General features: G+C 38.5%; 1 protein-coding gene across 2 annotated transcripts in view; it reads right to left on the reverse strand.

Moving 5' to 3' along the window:
- Positions 1–1,363: 1,363 nt before the first annotated feature.
- Positions 1,364–17,074, reverse strand: part of YTHDF2 (YTH N6-methyladenosine RNA binding protein 2) — a 31,498-nt gene continuing 15,787 nt past the window's right edge. For both annotated transcript variants that reach the window (XM_029948499.1, XM_029948500.1), the window contains one exon: positions 1,364–2,212. In XM_029948499.1, the coding sequence (XP_029804359.1) occupies positions 2,189–2,212 (24 nt within the window). In that variant the 3' untranslated portion in view covers positions 1,364–2,188. The remainder of the gene's footprint in view (positions 2,213–17,074) is intronic.

Consider the following 17,074-nt stretch of genomic DNA (forward strand, 5'->3'; position numbering starts at 1 on the left):
TGTGTGTGTGTGTGTGGTTTTTTTCAAATACACAAATCCAACATCTGGACCTTCTCAACACTCAGGGAGAGCTAGATGAGCAGCCTTTACAGAGGCTCCAAATTCCTATGAGTTTGCCCCCAACACCATTCCAGTTATTTCCTGTGATATGAAAAAGAAAAACTGGGAAGCAACGGTTTAAACTTACATTTCAAATTGCAAAAACATAATCTTGAAGAATCTCATATCCAACTTGAACACAAGGTAGAAAAACTTGTAAATTTGCCCTTGAATTTGCTTTTCTCAGGATATTTTCCCTTTTGAAGGTGAAAGTGTGGACAATTAAGCCCATGATAGTGCTCTACATGTCACACAAGACATGAACTAAAACTATAAACAATGAATGTTACAATTCTAAATTCATCAATTGGGCATCTTCAAGCTGTGCGAAGGACTCCCAGTTTTGGGTGAAAGGTATTTCAGAAAGTCTGGCAAACAGGAATATCTAAGTATATTGTACTGTGCCTAAGGCAGAGAAAGTTCTCAACTGGAAGTGACAACTATAATGAATCACTAACTAGCATTATTAGTTTTATCACATCCTGGATTTAATAGCCTGGGCTGTATAGAACAGCCAAATGAGTGAGTCATTTGAGGACAAAACATTATTAAAACCCATTTTCAGGACCTTTTCTTATTACTAAGTTTTCACCCATTTAACTAACTGTGCACAACTGGGACATCTTAAGAACTAAAAATCTTTTATTTTCTTAAGTCATTTCTACACCAACATAGAGCTTGAACTCATGCCTGGAGATCAAGACTCCCACCCTCTACCAACTGAGCCAGTGAGACACCCCAAGGGCTTGAACTCTTCAAGGCAGAGAAGCCCCCAAACCTTGGGACATAAACAAAGATGAACCAAACATTATTACTGTTTTATGGTTCACAAAGATCCAAGCCTTACTGGAAATTATGAGTGGACCTGCATCCACATGGAATACTCTTCAGATAAGCCACATTTCAAATTAAACACATCCTTGATACTGGACTCTACCTACTCTGCAAATAAAATTGTAAGCTATCTGGCCAGTTTTCTACAGGGTTAGACAAGTGCCTGGCACCTAATATGCACTCAATCAAACATGTGCTGAATGATTTTGCAGTGGCTCTACCTTCTCTGGGAAGCATTAGGAATTCTGGCCCACCTTGTTCTTTACAGAAGTTATGCCTGTCTGCCCTGAATACAAAAGCAAACTTGAACTATTTCATTTCAGCAAACTTTCTAAACATAGTTGCCATCTTACCTCTTAAAACTCCTTACACTCCAAATCTTTCATTAAGGATAGCAGACTCAAATCATACTAATAAATGGTACTAGAAGTGATGCTCAACAGGATCTCACGTTTATTGAGAAGTGATTAATGGTAAAAAGAAAGGCAATGCCCTTTCCTCATTGGCTGAACAAGGAACTGAAGAAACATTCACTACACGTTTTACAATATTTTTCTCTTCCAAAATGCATTTCTGTAAACAAGTTTTTACCACTGTTCTTAGCTTTGAAATCAAATTAATCCTGACTTAATCAGCATAATGTACAAGAACAGAAAATTTCTTAGGACTCCTAGTACTTTACTTTGAGTAACAAAGGGTCAGAGAAAATGAACCACCCTTAAAAGACACAACCTTGGGTAACACTGTTAAATTCTCCAAGACAAAAATTCTTCATAAAAATGTTCTTCCAGTTCGGAAGGGAAAAACCAAATTCCCACTTTCTGGGGTGGAGGCCCAAAATCTTCGAAACTCAAGTGTTCTCCAAGTGCAAATGTCAAAATGGGGAGAGGAAAGGGTTTAAAAATTAGAGAAAACTGTATGCACTTACGGACTTTAAAATCCGAAAAACATAGTAAAAAGACAAAAAAACAAAGCATTATGCTCTGAAATCACAACCAAAGCCAAAATAAAAGGGACATTTTTCACCTAAACTACCTAGAGGGATTTTTTGTTTAGTTTTTTCTTTTTCTTTTTTTTTTCGTTTTCCAGTTAAGTCCTATGTCTTTTGTGAAATTCCAATACTTAAACTGCAAGTCTGCAATCGTCTCTGAAGTCAATGAAATTAAGAAAAAAGTCCTAATTCTCTTGAAGGTCATTTTTTTCCTCTTAGGATATGCAGATGCAACCGTTGCTGCAGTCTGTGGAGAACTGCCTTTTATTTGCCACGACCTTGACGTTCCTGCAGAGGTTAAAAAAAAAATGGAAATCATTAGTTAAAACTTATCTGAACATGCTTAAAAATTAAAATTACTTTATAAATAATTCAACAGAAATTTAGTTATTTGTGCTAGATAGAATATTCCTTACAAATAAAAACTTTTTCTTCCTGTATTTTAAACCAAAATAGTAACACTCAATCACACCAATTAATAAAGAAATTTTCTCTTTGACTTTAAAATTTCTTACATGACCTAACAGATTTGTTTTCCAACTATAGTTGGTTGAGGCTAATAATTGTCGGTCTATCTAAAATATGGACCTAATCAAAAGCCTACAGAAGGGAAGCGGCATATAAGGCACACTAAAAACAAACAAAAAACCCTAACAGTACTAGAGTCGTCCTATACTAGGTCCTAATAAGGCACTATAGCATATTCACAGGCTTCAATTTCCTTTTTTGTTTTCCTTTCAATTTCCTTCTTTTATAAAGTGAGGATACATATCTCGCAGGACTGTGGAAGAATTAATGGACTGACATACAGAAAGCTCTTAGTCCATAACAAGAAAGAAAATTATCCTCTTCCCCCACAGGGACAGTTTAAAATCCACTTAGGGATGGGATTTTGAAAATTGCAATACTTAAGTTTTCCCTGAAATAAATCTACATGCTCATTTCCTAGTAAAAATCATTCTTCATGTGCCTAAACAGCCTTCCATTTCACACACTGCTTCATATATTAAATTTTTTAAAACAATAATTCAATACATGTGCCTTTTAAAAGCAAAAACATTAAGAAGCACAAGGCCTGAACTTCTACCTGATTCATCCATCTGCTAGAGAAGAATCAATCATCTGCTCCCATTTGCCCCATGGTAAATACGATTCCTACCAAGAACAGCTAACTACTACTTATGGGCTTCCATGTTCCAGACACTGTACATAATAATGATCTTCATAACCACCCCGTAAAGACTGTTATTATTCCTGACATAAGAAAACTAAAGTTCAAAAAAGTTACTTGACCAGGATTACCTAATAAGATCCAAGATTCAAACCTAGGACTATATACCATATAAGTTCTTACGCTATACCAAGTTATTACAAACATATATATAAAAGTCAACCAAGTTAAGTGAAGCTTTATGATGAACGGACTACCCTATAGATATAAAAACAGTATTCAGAAAGAAGTTATCTTTTTCTTTAAGTAGACTCCAGCATGTAGCCTAACGCAAGACTTGAACTCACGATGCTGAGATCAAGACTTGAGCAGAGATTGAGTCGGACACTTTTAACCCACTGAGCCACCCAGGCACCCAGTTATCTATTTCTGATGTTCCATTTCCTATTACAAGTAGTATGTTTATTACTAAAACTTTGGAAGATAATATAGAAAGGGCAAAAAAGTGAGGGGAATCAAAACTTTTGAGGTCTTTTTGTGTTGGACTCCTCTCCTCTCCCCTCCCCACCTCACTCTCTCTCTCTCTCTCTCTCTCTCTCAAATCTCTGCAGTTGACTGAAGTCAAACTTTAAATAGCCCTTTGCTTCTCATTAATTTTAAGCTCATCTACCTGGTTTTATCTTTCATAATTTGGATGGATACCATTTACCTAACCCCTCTTCTAGTACGGACCCAAATCTACCCTTGGGCATGAGAAAATCTGGATACTTCAGGGGTTTGTTTTTTTAATGTTTATTTTTGGGGGGGTGAGGAAGGGAGAAAGGGGCAGGGAAGGAATAAGTGAGGAGGCAGGAGGGAGAGGGGGAAGAGGAGAGAGAGATGGAGGGAGGGAGAGACAGAAAGAGAGGGAGACACAGAATCCGAAGCAGGCTCCAGGCTCCAAGCTGTCAGCACAGAGCCTGATGCGGGTTTGAACCCACAAACCCCTTCCTTCCTTGATACTTCCTTAACCACCACAGCTTGCAATGTCCTTCTAAAATCTGCATCCACAACTAAAAATTAAATTGCACTGTTCTAATAAGGATTAGTCCCAACTCAACCAAAACCTCCTAGAAAGCAAATTAACAAATAGGTCTTCAATTAACCTCACTCACAAACTACTTATGAATTTAGCAACAGGTAACAGGCTACAAGAGACTTTATTTTTAATTTTTTTTAATGTTTATTCATTTTTGAGACAGAGAAGGACAGTGCAAGAGGTGGGTGGGGGTGGCAGGGAGAGGAGGAGACACAGGATCTGAAACAGGCTCCAGCTCTGAACTGACTCAGCACAGAGCCCAACACAGGGCTCAAACCCACGAACCATGAGATCATGACCTGAGCTGAAGTCCAACGCTTAATTCACAGAGCCACCTAGGTGCCCCCGCTACAGAAGACTTTTATAATTTTTTAAATGTTTTCTATTTTTATTTTTGAGAGATGGAGAGAGACAGTGCAAGCAGGGGAGGGTCGGAGAGAGAGGGAGACACAGAATCCGAAACAGGCTCCAGGATCTGAGATAGCTGTCAGCACAAAGCCCGTTGCGGGACTCAAACCCATGAACTATAAGATCATGACCTGAGCCGAAGCCGGACGCTTAACCGACTGAGCTACCCCAGCGCCCCTACAGTTGACTTTTAAATAAAATTCTGGTGTTCATCACAAGAAAACAAATCATTAACTATGTCAAGTGACAGACGTTAACTTATTGTGGCAATCATTTATATCAAATCATTACATTCTATACCTTTAAACTAATACAATGTTGTATGTCAATCACATTTCATAAACAAGGGAAAAAATGGTCTACTATCTCTTATTTTAATATAGTGTAACCCAAGCAATACAAATAAACTTATGTAGCCCAAACTGTACTGCTAAATTAGAAAACCTAGAATCTGCTGGGAATGCAAACTGAAAATGCACTTTGGAAAACAGTATGGAGCTTCCTCAAAAAATTAAAAATAGAACTACCTTATGATCCAGCAATTACACTACTAGGTATTTATCCAAAGCATACAGAAGTGCTGTTTGGAAGGGGCACATGCACCCCAAAGTTTATAGCAGCACTACTGACAACAGCCAAAGTATGGAAGAAGCCTAAATGTCCAGTGACAGATGAATGAATAAAGAAGATGTGGTACATATACACAATATTACTTGGTAATCAAAAGGAATGAAATCTTGACATTTGCAAGAACATGAATGGAGCTGGGGTGCAAAATAAGTCAGTTAGAGAAAGATAAATTATCATATGATTTCACTCATATGGTGGAATTTAAGATACAGAATAGATACATATAAGGGAAGGGAAGCAAAAATAATATAAAAACAGAGGAAGACAAAGCATAAGAGACTCAAGCACAGAGAACATACTGAAGGCTGCTGAGGGGTACTGGGTGGGGGATGGGCTAAATGGGCAAGGGCCATTATGGAGGACACTTGCTGGGATGAGCACTGGGTGTTGTAAGTAAGTGATGAATCACTAAACTCTATTTCTGAAATCATTATTACACCATATGTTAACTAACGTGGATTTAAATTAAGATACATATATATATATATATATATATATATAATGTAATCATTGAAAAAAAGACGTTGCTAAATCTGTTTTATCCTAATATATGTAAGTTTATTAGCATGCTTAATAACAGCATTTACAATATTTAATCAGAAAAAACGCAAACCAGCATTTTGAACCTGCACTTACTGCATCATCACATTTTTAAAAAGAAGTCTGTCCCTCTTTATAATGTGCTAAGTCCCACAAATACCTGTGTTCAGTTCTGCCCCAAATATAATCTAAATCTATTCCTGAATCTTAACTACACAATGATAGGTAAAGAAGGTAAATACAAACTTCTTTCCTAATGTAAACCCGTATGCCAGGTTTATTTTAAATGACACAAATTACATACAAATAAATAACATTCACGGTCTTAATCTCCTGATCAACATCAAGAACACATCACATTGATACAACTCAGCAAATGAAGTAACTGGTATTCTATTTCCAAATACAGTTTTGATGTGTACATAAAAAATAAGCTTATATATTTACAAATAACAAAGATAACATCCATCTTCTCAGAGATTATAAAATTATTTAAGTTTTCATATCACACTACCTTGAAAAGTAAATTTGGCACGGATAAAAACAATTCATAAGATTTTAAATACTAGATTAGATTTTTAAAGTATTTTCATTGGGGTGCCTGGTTGGCTCAGTCAGTAGTGCATGCAACTTTGCAACTTTTGATCTTGGGGCTGAGTTTGAGCCCCATGCTGGGGTAGAGATTACTTAAAAATAAAATTTAAAAAAATTAAATAAATAAAAATTAAGTATTTTCATTTAAAAATTACAGATTGGAAACAGGACCAGTGAGTTCTTGCTTGAAGGCCCTCCCACTGCCCAAATTTGTGACAATCTGAGCATTACATAACCTTGGTAAGTAAACTATCATAGTAATATATGAATTAGGCAAGAATCAGCAATGGATGCTATAACTAAAGGGTCAAAATTTCATGAGGAATAAGATTTTTTTACAGTCTCAAATTATTTTCCCAATTAAAAGAAAAATAGCTTTACAATAGAGAACTTGAAGTGATCAAAATTAACATTCCCAATAATGGAATAAACTGTCTCCTACTGTGAGGCACTGGAGGACACAAAATCACTTATGTAATATTCCTGCCAGAAGCACAATCAGAATGTCCATAATGAAGAAACCTTAGACAAACTGAAAGGACAATCTGCAAAAATAAACACCATATACTCCTCAAAAGGCAACGTCACAAACAAAACAGGTGGGTGAGTGGGGTGTGCTATACATATGTAACCACTGAAGATTGTTTTTTTGTTTTCTTGAGAGACAGAGACAGACAGCATGAGTAGGGAAGGGTCAGAGAGAGAGGGAGACACAGAATCCGAAGACCGGCAACAATCTCGGAGCTAGCCGTCAGCACAGAGCCCGACACGGGGCTCGAACCCATGAACTACGAGATCATAACCTGAGCTGAAGTCAGACAACCGACTGAGCCACCCAGGTGCCCCAAAACACAGGGTATTTTAGCAAAAATGAAAATAGGGGTACCTAGCTGGCTCAGGCAATAGAGCATGTAACTCTTGATCTCAGGGTTGTGAATTCAAGCCCCACATTGGGTGCAGATATCAATTTAAAAAAATTTTTTTAAATAGTATAAAAAAACCAAAAAATTTACCTATCAGCTTTTTATAAGTCTTTTAGAATAAGGAATGACAACAGAGAAGGTTTTAACACAAAGAGCATCATTTCTATACACTTTTGGACATTAAAACCTTTTAGGTTTCAGGGTACCTGGGTGGCCTTTGATTTCAGCTCAGGTCATGATCTTGTGGTTTGTGCTGACAGGGCAGAGCCTGCTTGGGATTTTCTCTCTCTGTGCCCTTTCCCTGCTCTCTCTCAAAATAAACAAAATAAATAAACTTCCACTTGCTCTGTCTCTCAAAATACAAACATTAAAAAAAAGAAGACTTCTCTTACCGCAGCTTTCACTTTTATGACTATTTCCTATAACCATTGAGAACAATTCCACTAAATGCTTTAGCAATTTATGGTCAAAGGGCTTCACTTGTAGATCAGCTGTATTTATTGACATTTCTAATCAACCAATCCTACCCCGGTAATATTTAATAAGTAAAAAGGAAGGAGTGGGTGAATCAGGGAAAAGATGATGGATATACAATGAAGGGAAGAGAGAAGAGCACATAAAGGCAAAAGGGTCCAAGTCTCAGCCAGAATTGCCTTAAGCAAAACATACATTTGCATCTTATTGGAACACTCAAGCTTTTAACATGAAGATGCTGGGGCGCCTGGGTGGCTCAGTCGGGTAAGGGGTAAGTGTCCGACTTCGGCTCAGGTCATGATCTCATGGTTTGTGGGTACGAGCCCCACGTCGGGCTCTGTGCTGATAGCTCAGAGCCTGGAGCCTGCTTCGGATTCTGCGTCTCCCTTTCTCTCTGATCCTCCCCTGCTCTCTCTCTTTCTCTCAAAATAAAATAAAGACTTAAAAAAAAGAATGGAAAAAAAATAACATGAAGATGCTACTGACTCACTGTAGCTAGGAAAGCGGTATGCCAAGCTGTTTTACACCCATGGTACTGTCGTGTGGTACCTGCCTACCCGTTCTTTTTAACCCACTGCTCCTAAAGTAACAGGCTAGACAGTTATAGGGAGATCTGTGTTAAGTGGTCACTCGAGGTTAAGCTCTTGCCATGGATTTGCTGTCCACAGAGAGGCAAACCTAAGATCCTCAGGCACAAACATAAAATTAATTATAAAGTCCCAGTTAACCAAAAAACAGCCCAAATGCTAGAAGGGCAGCTACAAGGCTTTCCTAGAGCTTTAGGACATTGTGCTAATAAATAAAGAATAGAGGAAATTCGTAGAGCAAGATCTTACTGAATTCATACCCCATCCCCAAAATCCCCATTAGGACATTCATCACTAACCTTTGAATCAATCCACCATATCAACAAGAACAATGATGAGACTAAAGAAACAGTCTTAAGAAATAAGATAAATTTATAAAGATAATAAAGTGTAAACCAAAGGAAGAAGTTTCTAGCCCTCAGCATCTGGCCTGCCACTTAAATAATTAAAGGTAATACCGATACTAACCATGCATACCACCTGAGCCCCTCCCCATTTTACATCTACTATTGTAAAATACAAAATTTCCTAAAAATATCCTAAAAGCCACAAGGTGGCAATGTTACTTAAAATCAGCACATCAAAACCTCTTCCTGGAATACATCTAGATCTCTCTGACTTTTCCTAAATTTAGCTTGATACCCTTCTCTTATGTTTCTACCACCCCACTCCCTACACTTTTAAGAAGCCATGAGGATGTGAGGGCGATCTGGCTGCAACATCTGTCACCCCACTGATCGCCAGGGTTGATTCGGCTGATCTGGCTGGCTAGGCGGGTGTCCCTTTCCTCCCTCACCACTCCATGTGCGTCCCTCCTGAAGCTGCACGCTCGGTCGAAGAGGACGACCATCGAGGAGGACCATTCTTCGGTCAGGGTATACGAGTAGCTGCGCTCCCCTGCTAGAACCTCCAAACAAGCTCTTAAGAAGCCATGAAACACAACTGAGGCATATTTTATTTGTTTGTATGATTTTATTAACTTTAAAATCTTATGTTCATCCCCAGAATTAAATTTACTTATATAGCCCTCAACTAATTTTCCTGTCTCCATGGGCCTTGACAGAAGAGAAATTTCAGCGTCCCTGGCTGAAAATAAAAGTGCTGAGATAGACTAACTTCTGAAAAAATGTGATTATTCTAAAATCACTTTTTTTTAATGTTTATTTTTGAGAGAGTATGAGGGGGAGGGACAGAGAAAGAGAGGGAGACAGAATCCAAAGCAAGCGCCAGGTTCTGAGCTGTCAGCATGGAGCTTGACTATGGGCTTGAACTCACTAAACTGTGAGATTATGACCTGAGCCAAAGTAGGATGCTTAACGACAGGGCCACCCAGGAGCCCCTAGACTAAAATCACTGTCACGGAGACATATACCATATGATTCATTTCACTTATATGTAAAATCTAAAAAGAAAAAAACAATTGGGGTGCCTAGGTGGCTCAGTTGGTTAAGTGTCTGACATTGGCTCAGGCCGTGATCTCACAGTTCGTGGGTTCCAGCCCCACATCGGGCTCTGTGCTGACAGCTAGCTCAGAGCCTGGAGCCTGTCTTCGGATTCTGTGTCTCCCTCTCTCTCTCTCTCTCTCAAAAATAAATAAAACATTAAAAATTTTTTTAATTAAAAATAAAAAAAAACAAAACAAGAAAACAAAAAGCAAAAACAGACCCATAAATAGAGAGAACAAACTGACGGTTGCAAGAGGGGAGGTGGGAAGAGTAGGCAAATAAGTGAAGGAGACTGACATTCTTCCGGTTATGGAATGAGTAAGAGGATAAAACAAATAGCAAGGGAATACAAATGGTACTAGAATAGTCTTGTATGGTGACAGATGGTAGCTACATTTGTGGTGAGCAGAGTGGAACATATAGACTTGTCTAGTCAAATCTACTATGTTGCACTAATGTAACACTGTGTCAAATGAGACCTAAATTTTAAAGATTTGATAAAAAAATAAATCCCTTTCACGGTTTTATGTGGCTTATAAAATCAACCTTCGTGGTCCATGGTTAAATGAGTCTAATGAGTTATATATAATATTCCACCCTCCATAGGTGAGGGAATAAAAATGTTTTCAATCAACTCTCCAATTTAAAGCTGGGCTGTAGTATTTTATCAATATCTTCTACTCGGTGCTCCTGGCTGGCTCAGTTGGTAAAGCATGTGACTCTTGACCTCAAGGTTGTAACTCTGAGCTCCACACTGGGTACACACATCACTGAAAAATAAAGCCTTTAAAAAATACATGTAGTTTTAAAGATAAGATAGATAGATCTTAATCTTCTACCAAAAATATTTATGTTCTACCTTCTCGTCTCCTTTAAGTTTTTATAGGTACAGTAATGTACATTTAGTTGGGATGAATTTCTGGGAAATGGGCAACAAGATGAAGTTAATGTATTAACTAGTAACATTTCCTACTTATCAAATTCTTTTACAAGACTGCTAATTAGAAGCTGAACTCCTAGACATATTTTACCAAAAGGGTTAGAAGTAAAAAGCCTGGATAAGCCCTATATTCAGTACCTGAATAATAAATTTGACTAATAACAGAACAAAAGGTAAAAGAAATAATACATTAACATTTTTCAGCTTCACCAAAAGTAAAATTAGAAAACACTAAGCTCCAAATCAAATGAAATGGTTTGACAGGCTTGATAATTCTCTGAATAATTCTTTGGCTTTCCAGTAAAAACTACATTTGAACTGAAACTAATTTCACAATAAAACCAAATTCTCAAAACACTTCAGAATACAATTAAATAAGGTTTTTAATAACTTGTCAAACCCCCTCTATCCCCAGTACAAGTATATTTTGCATTTGACAGATAAATTCAGAATGAAATAGTCATTAGAATATGCATTCCAGCTGATGATATCCTCCAGCTCCACCTTCAAAATTTTCCAGTAGAATCATCCTCAACACCTCCATTACAACCTCTCCAGTCTAGCATATGGTCATCTCTCCCCTGGAATTTGCTAAACTCTTAACTAACCACCCTTTCACTCTCATGCCTTCTTCATGCATTCTAAGGGTTGGACCCTAAAATGGAAACTCAGTAGGACTATGTCAAAAGTTGTTCAAGAATTTAATGAGGGGCACCTGGATGGCTCAGTTGGTTAAGTGTCCTACTTTGGCTCAGGTCATGATCTCACAATCCATGAGTTCAAGCCCCACATCAGGCTGTTTGCTGACAACTTGGAGTGTGGAGCCTGCTTCTGATTCTGTGTCTCCCTCTCTCTCTGCCCCTCCCACCCTCATGCTCTATCTCTGAAAAATGAATAAACCTTCAAACAAAAATTAAAAAAAAAAAAAAATTTAATGAATGATCCAATCAAACAAATGTGTATGTATATTATGTGTATATACAGGTATATATATGCTTAATATCACAAATCACAATCATTCATAAAAGACCTATATGCAAACAATTTATATATAATTTAATCATAACAACACAATAGTATTGTGGTATTTTTCTGATTTTTTAAAAAATACTAAAGGGGCGCCTGGGTGGCTCAGTCGGTTAAGCATCCGACTTCAGCTCAGGTCAGTTCTCACGTTCGTGGGTTCGAGCCCCGCGTCGGGCTCTGTGCTGACGGCTAGCTCAGAGCCTGGAGCCTGCTTCCGGTTCTGTGTCTGCTTCTCTCTCTGCCCCTCCCCCTCTCATGCTCTGTCTCTCTCTGTATCAAAAATAAATAAAACATTAAAAAAATATACTAAGACCCTGGGGCACCTGGGTGGTTCAGTTGATTAAACGTCCAACTTTGGCTCAGGTCATGATCTCACAGTTAGTAGGTTTGAGCCCCACATCAGGTTCTGTGCCGACAGCTCAGAGCCTGGAGCCTGTTTCAGATTGTGTCTCCCTCTCTTTCTGTCCCTGCCCCACTCATGCTGTCTCTGTCTCAAATATAAACCATAAAAAAAAAATTAAAAACTACTAAGACTCAGAGAAGTTTACTTGCTCTAATCAGTCATAATGGTAGATATGGTATCAGATCTTCTAGAGTAGCCTTTCTGCTACTATATATTTGATACATTAACCAGACCACAGAATCTAGGGTTCATGCTCTCTATAAATAGTATCAACCTAGTATACATGCCTAAATAATTTAAGACCCATAATATGCAACATACTTCATAGAATCCCTTCCCCCATCTGAAAAAAAGGAAAGTAACATTTGTCATAAATGACTTGAATTACCCAAGAACTTGTCTGGGTTCTTTTTCTGGCTCTGCCACTAAACAGAAGTAATCTTGAGGAACCTCAGTGGCTCAGTCATTTGAGTGTCCAACTTGGCTCAGGTCATGATCTCACTGTTCATGAGTTCGAGTTCCACACTGGGCTTTGTGCATGGACAACTCAGAGCCTGACTCAGTTTCTCTGTCTCCCTCCCTCTCAGCCCCTCCCCCACTAGCGCTTTCTCCCTCAGAAATAAACTAATCTCACAAGTTTGTGTACAAAATGGGTGGGGTAGACTAAAGCCCCACCCACAATCTTATAACCTTTTCAGTGTACATTATACCCAGAGCTATTTGTGTTCCTCCTATTCCCACTGCCAGTCATTAGTGGCAACTTAAACAAGGTTAGGTAGAGTAGATCTAATTAGCTCCATTTTGATGCCTGGGATCAGGAAGTATAACCTGAGTGCTTAAACAAAGGTTTAAGTTTCAATTATGCTCTTCTCATATACCCACAGAGGTGCATAGCATCAGCAGGTATCAGAACATCCCTGTTAGCTGTTTTAAATGATAAATGTGGGGGTGCCTGGCTAGCTCAGTTGGCAGACCATGATCTCAGGTTGTGAGTTGGAACCCCACATTTAAAAAAAAGACAAATGCAGGAGTGCCTGGGTGGCTCAGTCTGTTAAGCGTCTGGCTTTGGTTCATTCAGGTCATGGTCTCACAGTTCAGTTCCTGTGTTCAAGCCCTGCATTGAGCTCTCTGCTGTCAGTACAGATCATGCTTTAGATACGGAGAATCCTTCTTTCTGTCTGCCCCTCCCCCATGTGCACACTCGTGCATGCACGCACTCTCTCTCAAAAATAAACAGGCGCCTGGGTAGTTGGTTAAGCATCAGACTTCAGTTCAGGTTGTTATCTCAATGTTTGTGGGTTCGAGCCCACAGATGGGCTCTGCCCTGACAGCCTGGAGCCGGCTTCAAATTCTGTGTCTCCCTCTCTGTCTGATCCCCTACCTCCAATTGCACCCTCTCTCTATAAAACAAAAATAAAAAGACATTTAAAATTTTTTTATATTTAAATATCTTAAAATTAAAACAAACATTTAAAATGATAAATGTTGGAGCGCCTGGGTGGCTCAGTCAGTTGAGCATCTGACTTCAGCTCAGGTCATGATCTCGCAGTTTGTGGGTTCGAGCCCCACGTTGAGCTCTGTGCTGATGGCTCAGAGCCTGGAGCCTGCTTCAGATTCTGTGTCTCCCTCTCTGCTCCTCCCCTGTTCATGCCTCTCTCTCTCTCTCTGTCTCTTTCTCTCTCAAAATAAATAAACATTAAAACAAAATGCATCTGAGTAATTCTTGGTTTACACTATTCAGAGTGGATCATAAATGATGCTAGAATTCTAACTATCCTTATCCCAAAATGGTGATGTTTGAAAAACAGCAGTCCCCTCTGATCAATCTTAAACCATAAAAAAAGACAAAAAAGCAAAAAAAAAAAATAATAATAATAATATTGTCATTTTTAATACCCAGTTGAATTTAAGACATTTTTATATGGTCTAATTTACCAGAAAAGCACATACTAACTATAAAAACTGGTCTTAAGGCACCTGGGTGGCTCAGTCATGATCTCACAGTTTACAAGTTCCAGATCCACATCAGGCTCTTTGCTGGCAATGCAGAGGTGCTTGGGATTCTCTCTCCTTCTCTGTCTCTCTGCCCCTCCCCTATTTGTACACATGCTGTCTCTCAAAATAAATAAACTAAAAAAAAAAAGAAAAGAAAGAAAACAATCTTACTTCCAGCAGCTCAAACTTCACTAAATCTCTTTAAGACTTGGAATACCTCCTGGATAGAGAGGAGTTGGAACAATATAGAAAAAATACAAAGTCTGTTGAATGACAGACACCAAAACTTTGTTTTGTTTTGTTTTTTAAATGTTTTATTTATTTTTGATACAGAGAGAGACAGAGCATGAGAAGGGGAGGGGCAGAGAGAGGAGACACAGAACCCAAAGCAGGCTCCAGGCTCTGAGCTAGCTGTCAGCACAGAGCCTGATGCGGGGCTCGAACCCATGAACGTGAGATCTGACCTGAGCCGAAGTTGGAGGCTTAACCAACTGAGCCACCCAGGCGCCCCCCAAAACTTTGAAACATCGAACAACAAAGAGCTCTCAATGTTGTTCAAGATAGCCACTGGCATTCCCAATCATCAGCTACATCTCTGCAGCCTCTGAATAATCTGATTATACTCCACTGCTCTCTTTAACCCATCCTGTAAATGGGGATATTGGAGTTATTTCTCAGGCCCTCTTCTCTTACTGTGCGTTGGTCCTAGAACTGGACTGCAGAAACAAGTACACCAGCTTTGCTTTCTCAGCTTACCTAACATTACAAAGTTAATTTTTTAATATTGTTTTCCTTTTTTTTTAACGTTTATTTTTGAGAGAGAGAGAGACTATGTGCATAAGCAGAGGAAAGGCAAAGAACAGAATCTGAGGCAGGCTCCAGGCTCTGAGGTGTCAGCACAGAACCCGATGCAGAACTCAAACCCACAAACCGTGAGATCATGACCTGGGTTAAGTCAGACGGTTAACTGATAGAGCCAGCCAGGTGTCCCCAAAGTTATTCTTTTCTGTGCTTCAGTCTTTATCTGTTTTTTTTTTCTTATCCCCAAAAACCAGAGACAGCCAGGGAGACTGAGTCACGCATGCAAAAGCAAAGGGCTTTGTTACAGGTTTAGGCTCGCTGGACCTAAACTCAGGCTCACAGACTTTACCAGCACAGTGGATCCATGCTGAGAGCCAATCAGCATCATTATCTGTAGAAGGCAAATAGCTGCACCTACCCCATAATAATTAGATGAAAACTTACAAATACGTAAATTAATCAGGACAGATATGTGCTTGATATTGTACAGTGTTCAATAATTTCAGCCATTATTTTTATTACCAATATTCTTAAATAATCTTAAACTTTTTCATGCCTTTACCTATACTGAGGTTTAGAAATTTTAGTTTCTATCAACAGATTCCTTCTGAGCTCCAGACCCTACTACCACCACCTTACTGTCCCCTAGGTATTCCAGACACTATTTCCAAAAGCCAACACATCTCCAAACCCTAACCTTAACCTGATGCTCAACTCATATTCTCTATTTTTTCTTCTTTTTACAGTAACTACTCAGCAAACAGGTCAACATTCTTCAAATCCACCTTTTCCATCCTTATTGGGTCTTTTTCTTTCAAATGATTATAAAAGCCTCTGGGCTTTGAGCCACCGACACCTATCATTTAATAGATGAGTGAGTTTCCATTTCCCTATTTGTAAATATACATTATTGCCTCCTAGGGTTGGTATGAGCATTTGAAGTGGCTAACAAAGTCAGTGCTCATTAAGTACTTCACCCTTCTGATCCTCCAAGCTGTCACTCCACATTAACTATCATCCCTTACAATCCAACTAAAACAGAAGTATAGAATAAAAATCCAAAGCCCCTCATTTACTACTGGGCCCAACCAACCTCTCCAGCTTTATCACTTACTCTTTTCCGTATTAGATTTCTCATTATTCTGAAAACATACCCTAAGCATTCATGTGATCATGTTTATAAACATGTTGTCTCCTGGGGCGCCTGGGTGGCTCAGTCAGTTGGGCGTCCAACTTCAGCTCAGGCCATGATCTCACAACCTGTGAGTTCAAGCCCCACATTGGTCTCTGTGCAGACAGCTCAGAGCCTGAAGTTGGCTTCGATTTGTGTGTCTTCTTTTTCTGCCCCTTCCCCATTCATGCTCGGTCTCAGTCTCTCTCAAAATTGAATAAACATTTTTAAAAAAGAAAAAACAAACAAAAACGGATGTCAGAACACTAGTTCATCAATGATGTAACTTCTTTGCTAAACTGTATAATAATTTTCAACTTCTGAAAGAGTATTTCCTCAAATTCTTGTGTTATTTGAAATATGTCAGAGCTATAGACCTAACACACTTTTAAATTTAAACTACATTAATATTTTCTGTCACTTTAAGGCTAGACAATTAAAAAAAAAAAAATCCTGATTTGTATATATAGCATTTGCCAATTTTCATGGTGTAAGTAACATGGCAGATTTCAAGTTACCAATGTGACACCCCTGAATGTGGGGTTGAGAAGAGATGTGCAATTGCACAGTATTATATTTCGACACAACAGATGTAAATACCTCAAAAATGATAAATTTGGGTATCAATTTAAATAACAGTGGCATTCTAAGTTTATGTAATTTTTATTTTAATTATAAACTAGCTTATAAGGCATTTAATGCAAATGCATTTAAAACCTCTTTTAATACAATGTATTTAATTTTGTCATTTAATAATGACTTTTAAAATAAAGTTTAACAGTGAGCTTACTAAAATTTTTTTATAAGATGAATTTATTTAATTTTTTTTTAATTTTTTTTAATGTTTTATTTATTTTTGATACAGAGAGAGACAGAGCATGAGAGGGGGAGGGGCAGACAGAGAAGGAGACACAGAACCGGAAGCAGGCCCCAGGCTCTGAGCTAGGTGTCAGCACAGAGCCTG

The sequence above is a fragment of the Suricata suricatta genome, chromosome 8 (genome assembly GCF_006229205.1).
Source record: "Suricata suricatta isolate VVHF042 chromosome 8, meerkat_22Aug2017_6uvM2_HiC, whole genome shotgun sequence".
Classification (NCBI taxonomy): domain Eukaryota; kingdom Metazoa; phylum Chordata; class Mammalia; order Carnivora; family Herpestidae; genus Suricata; species Suricata suricatta.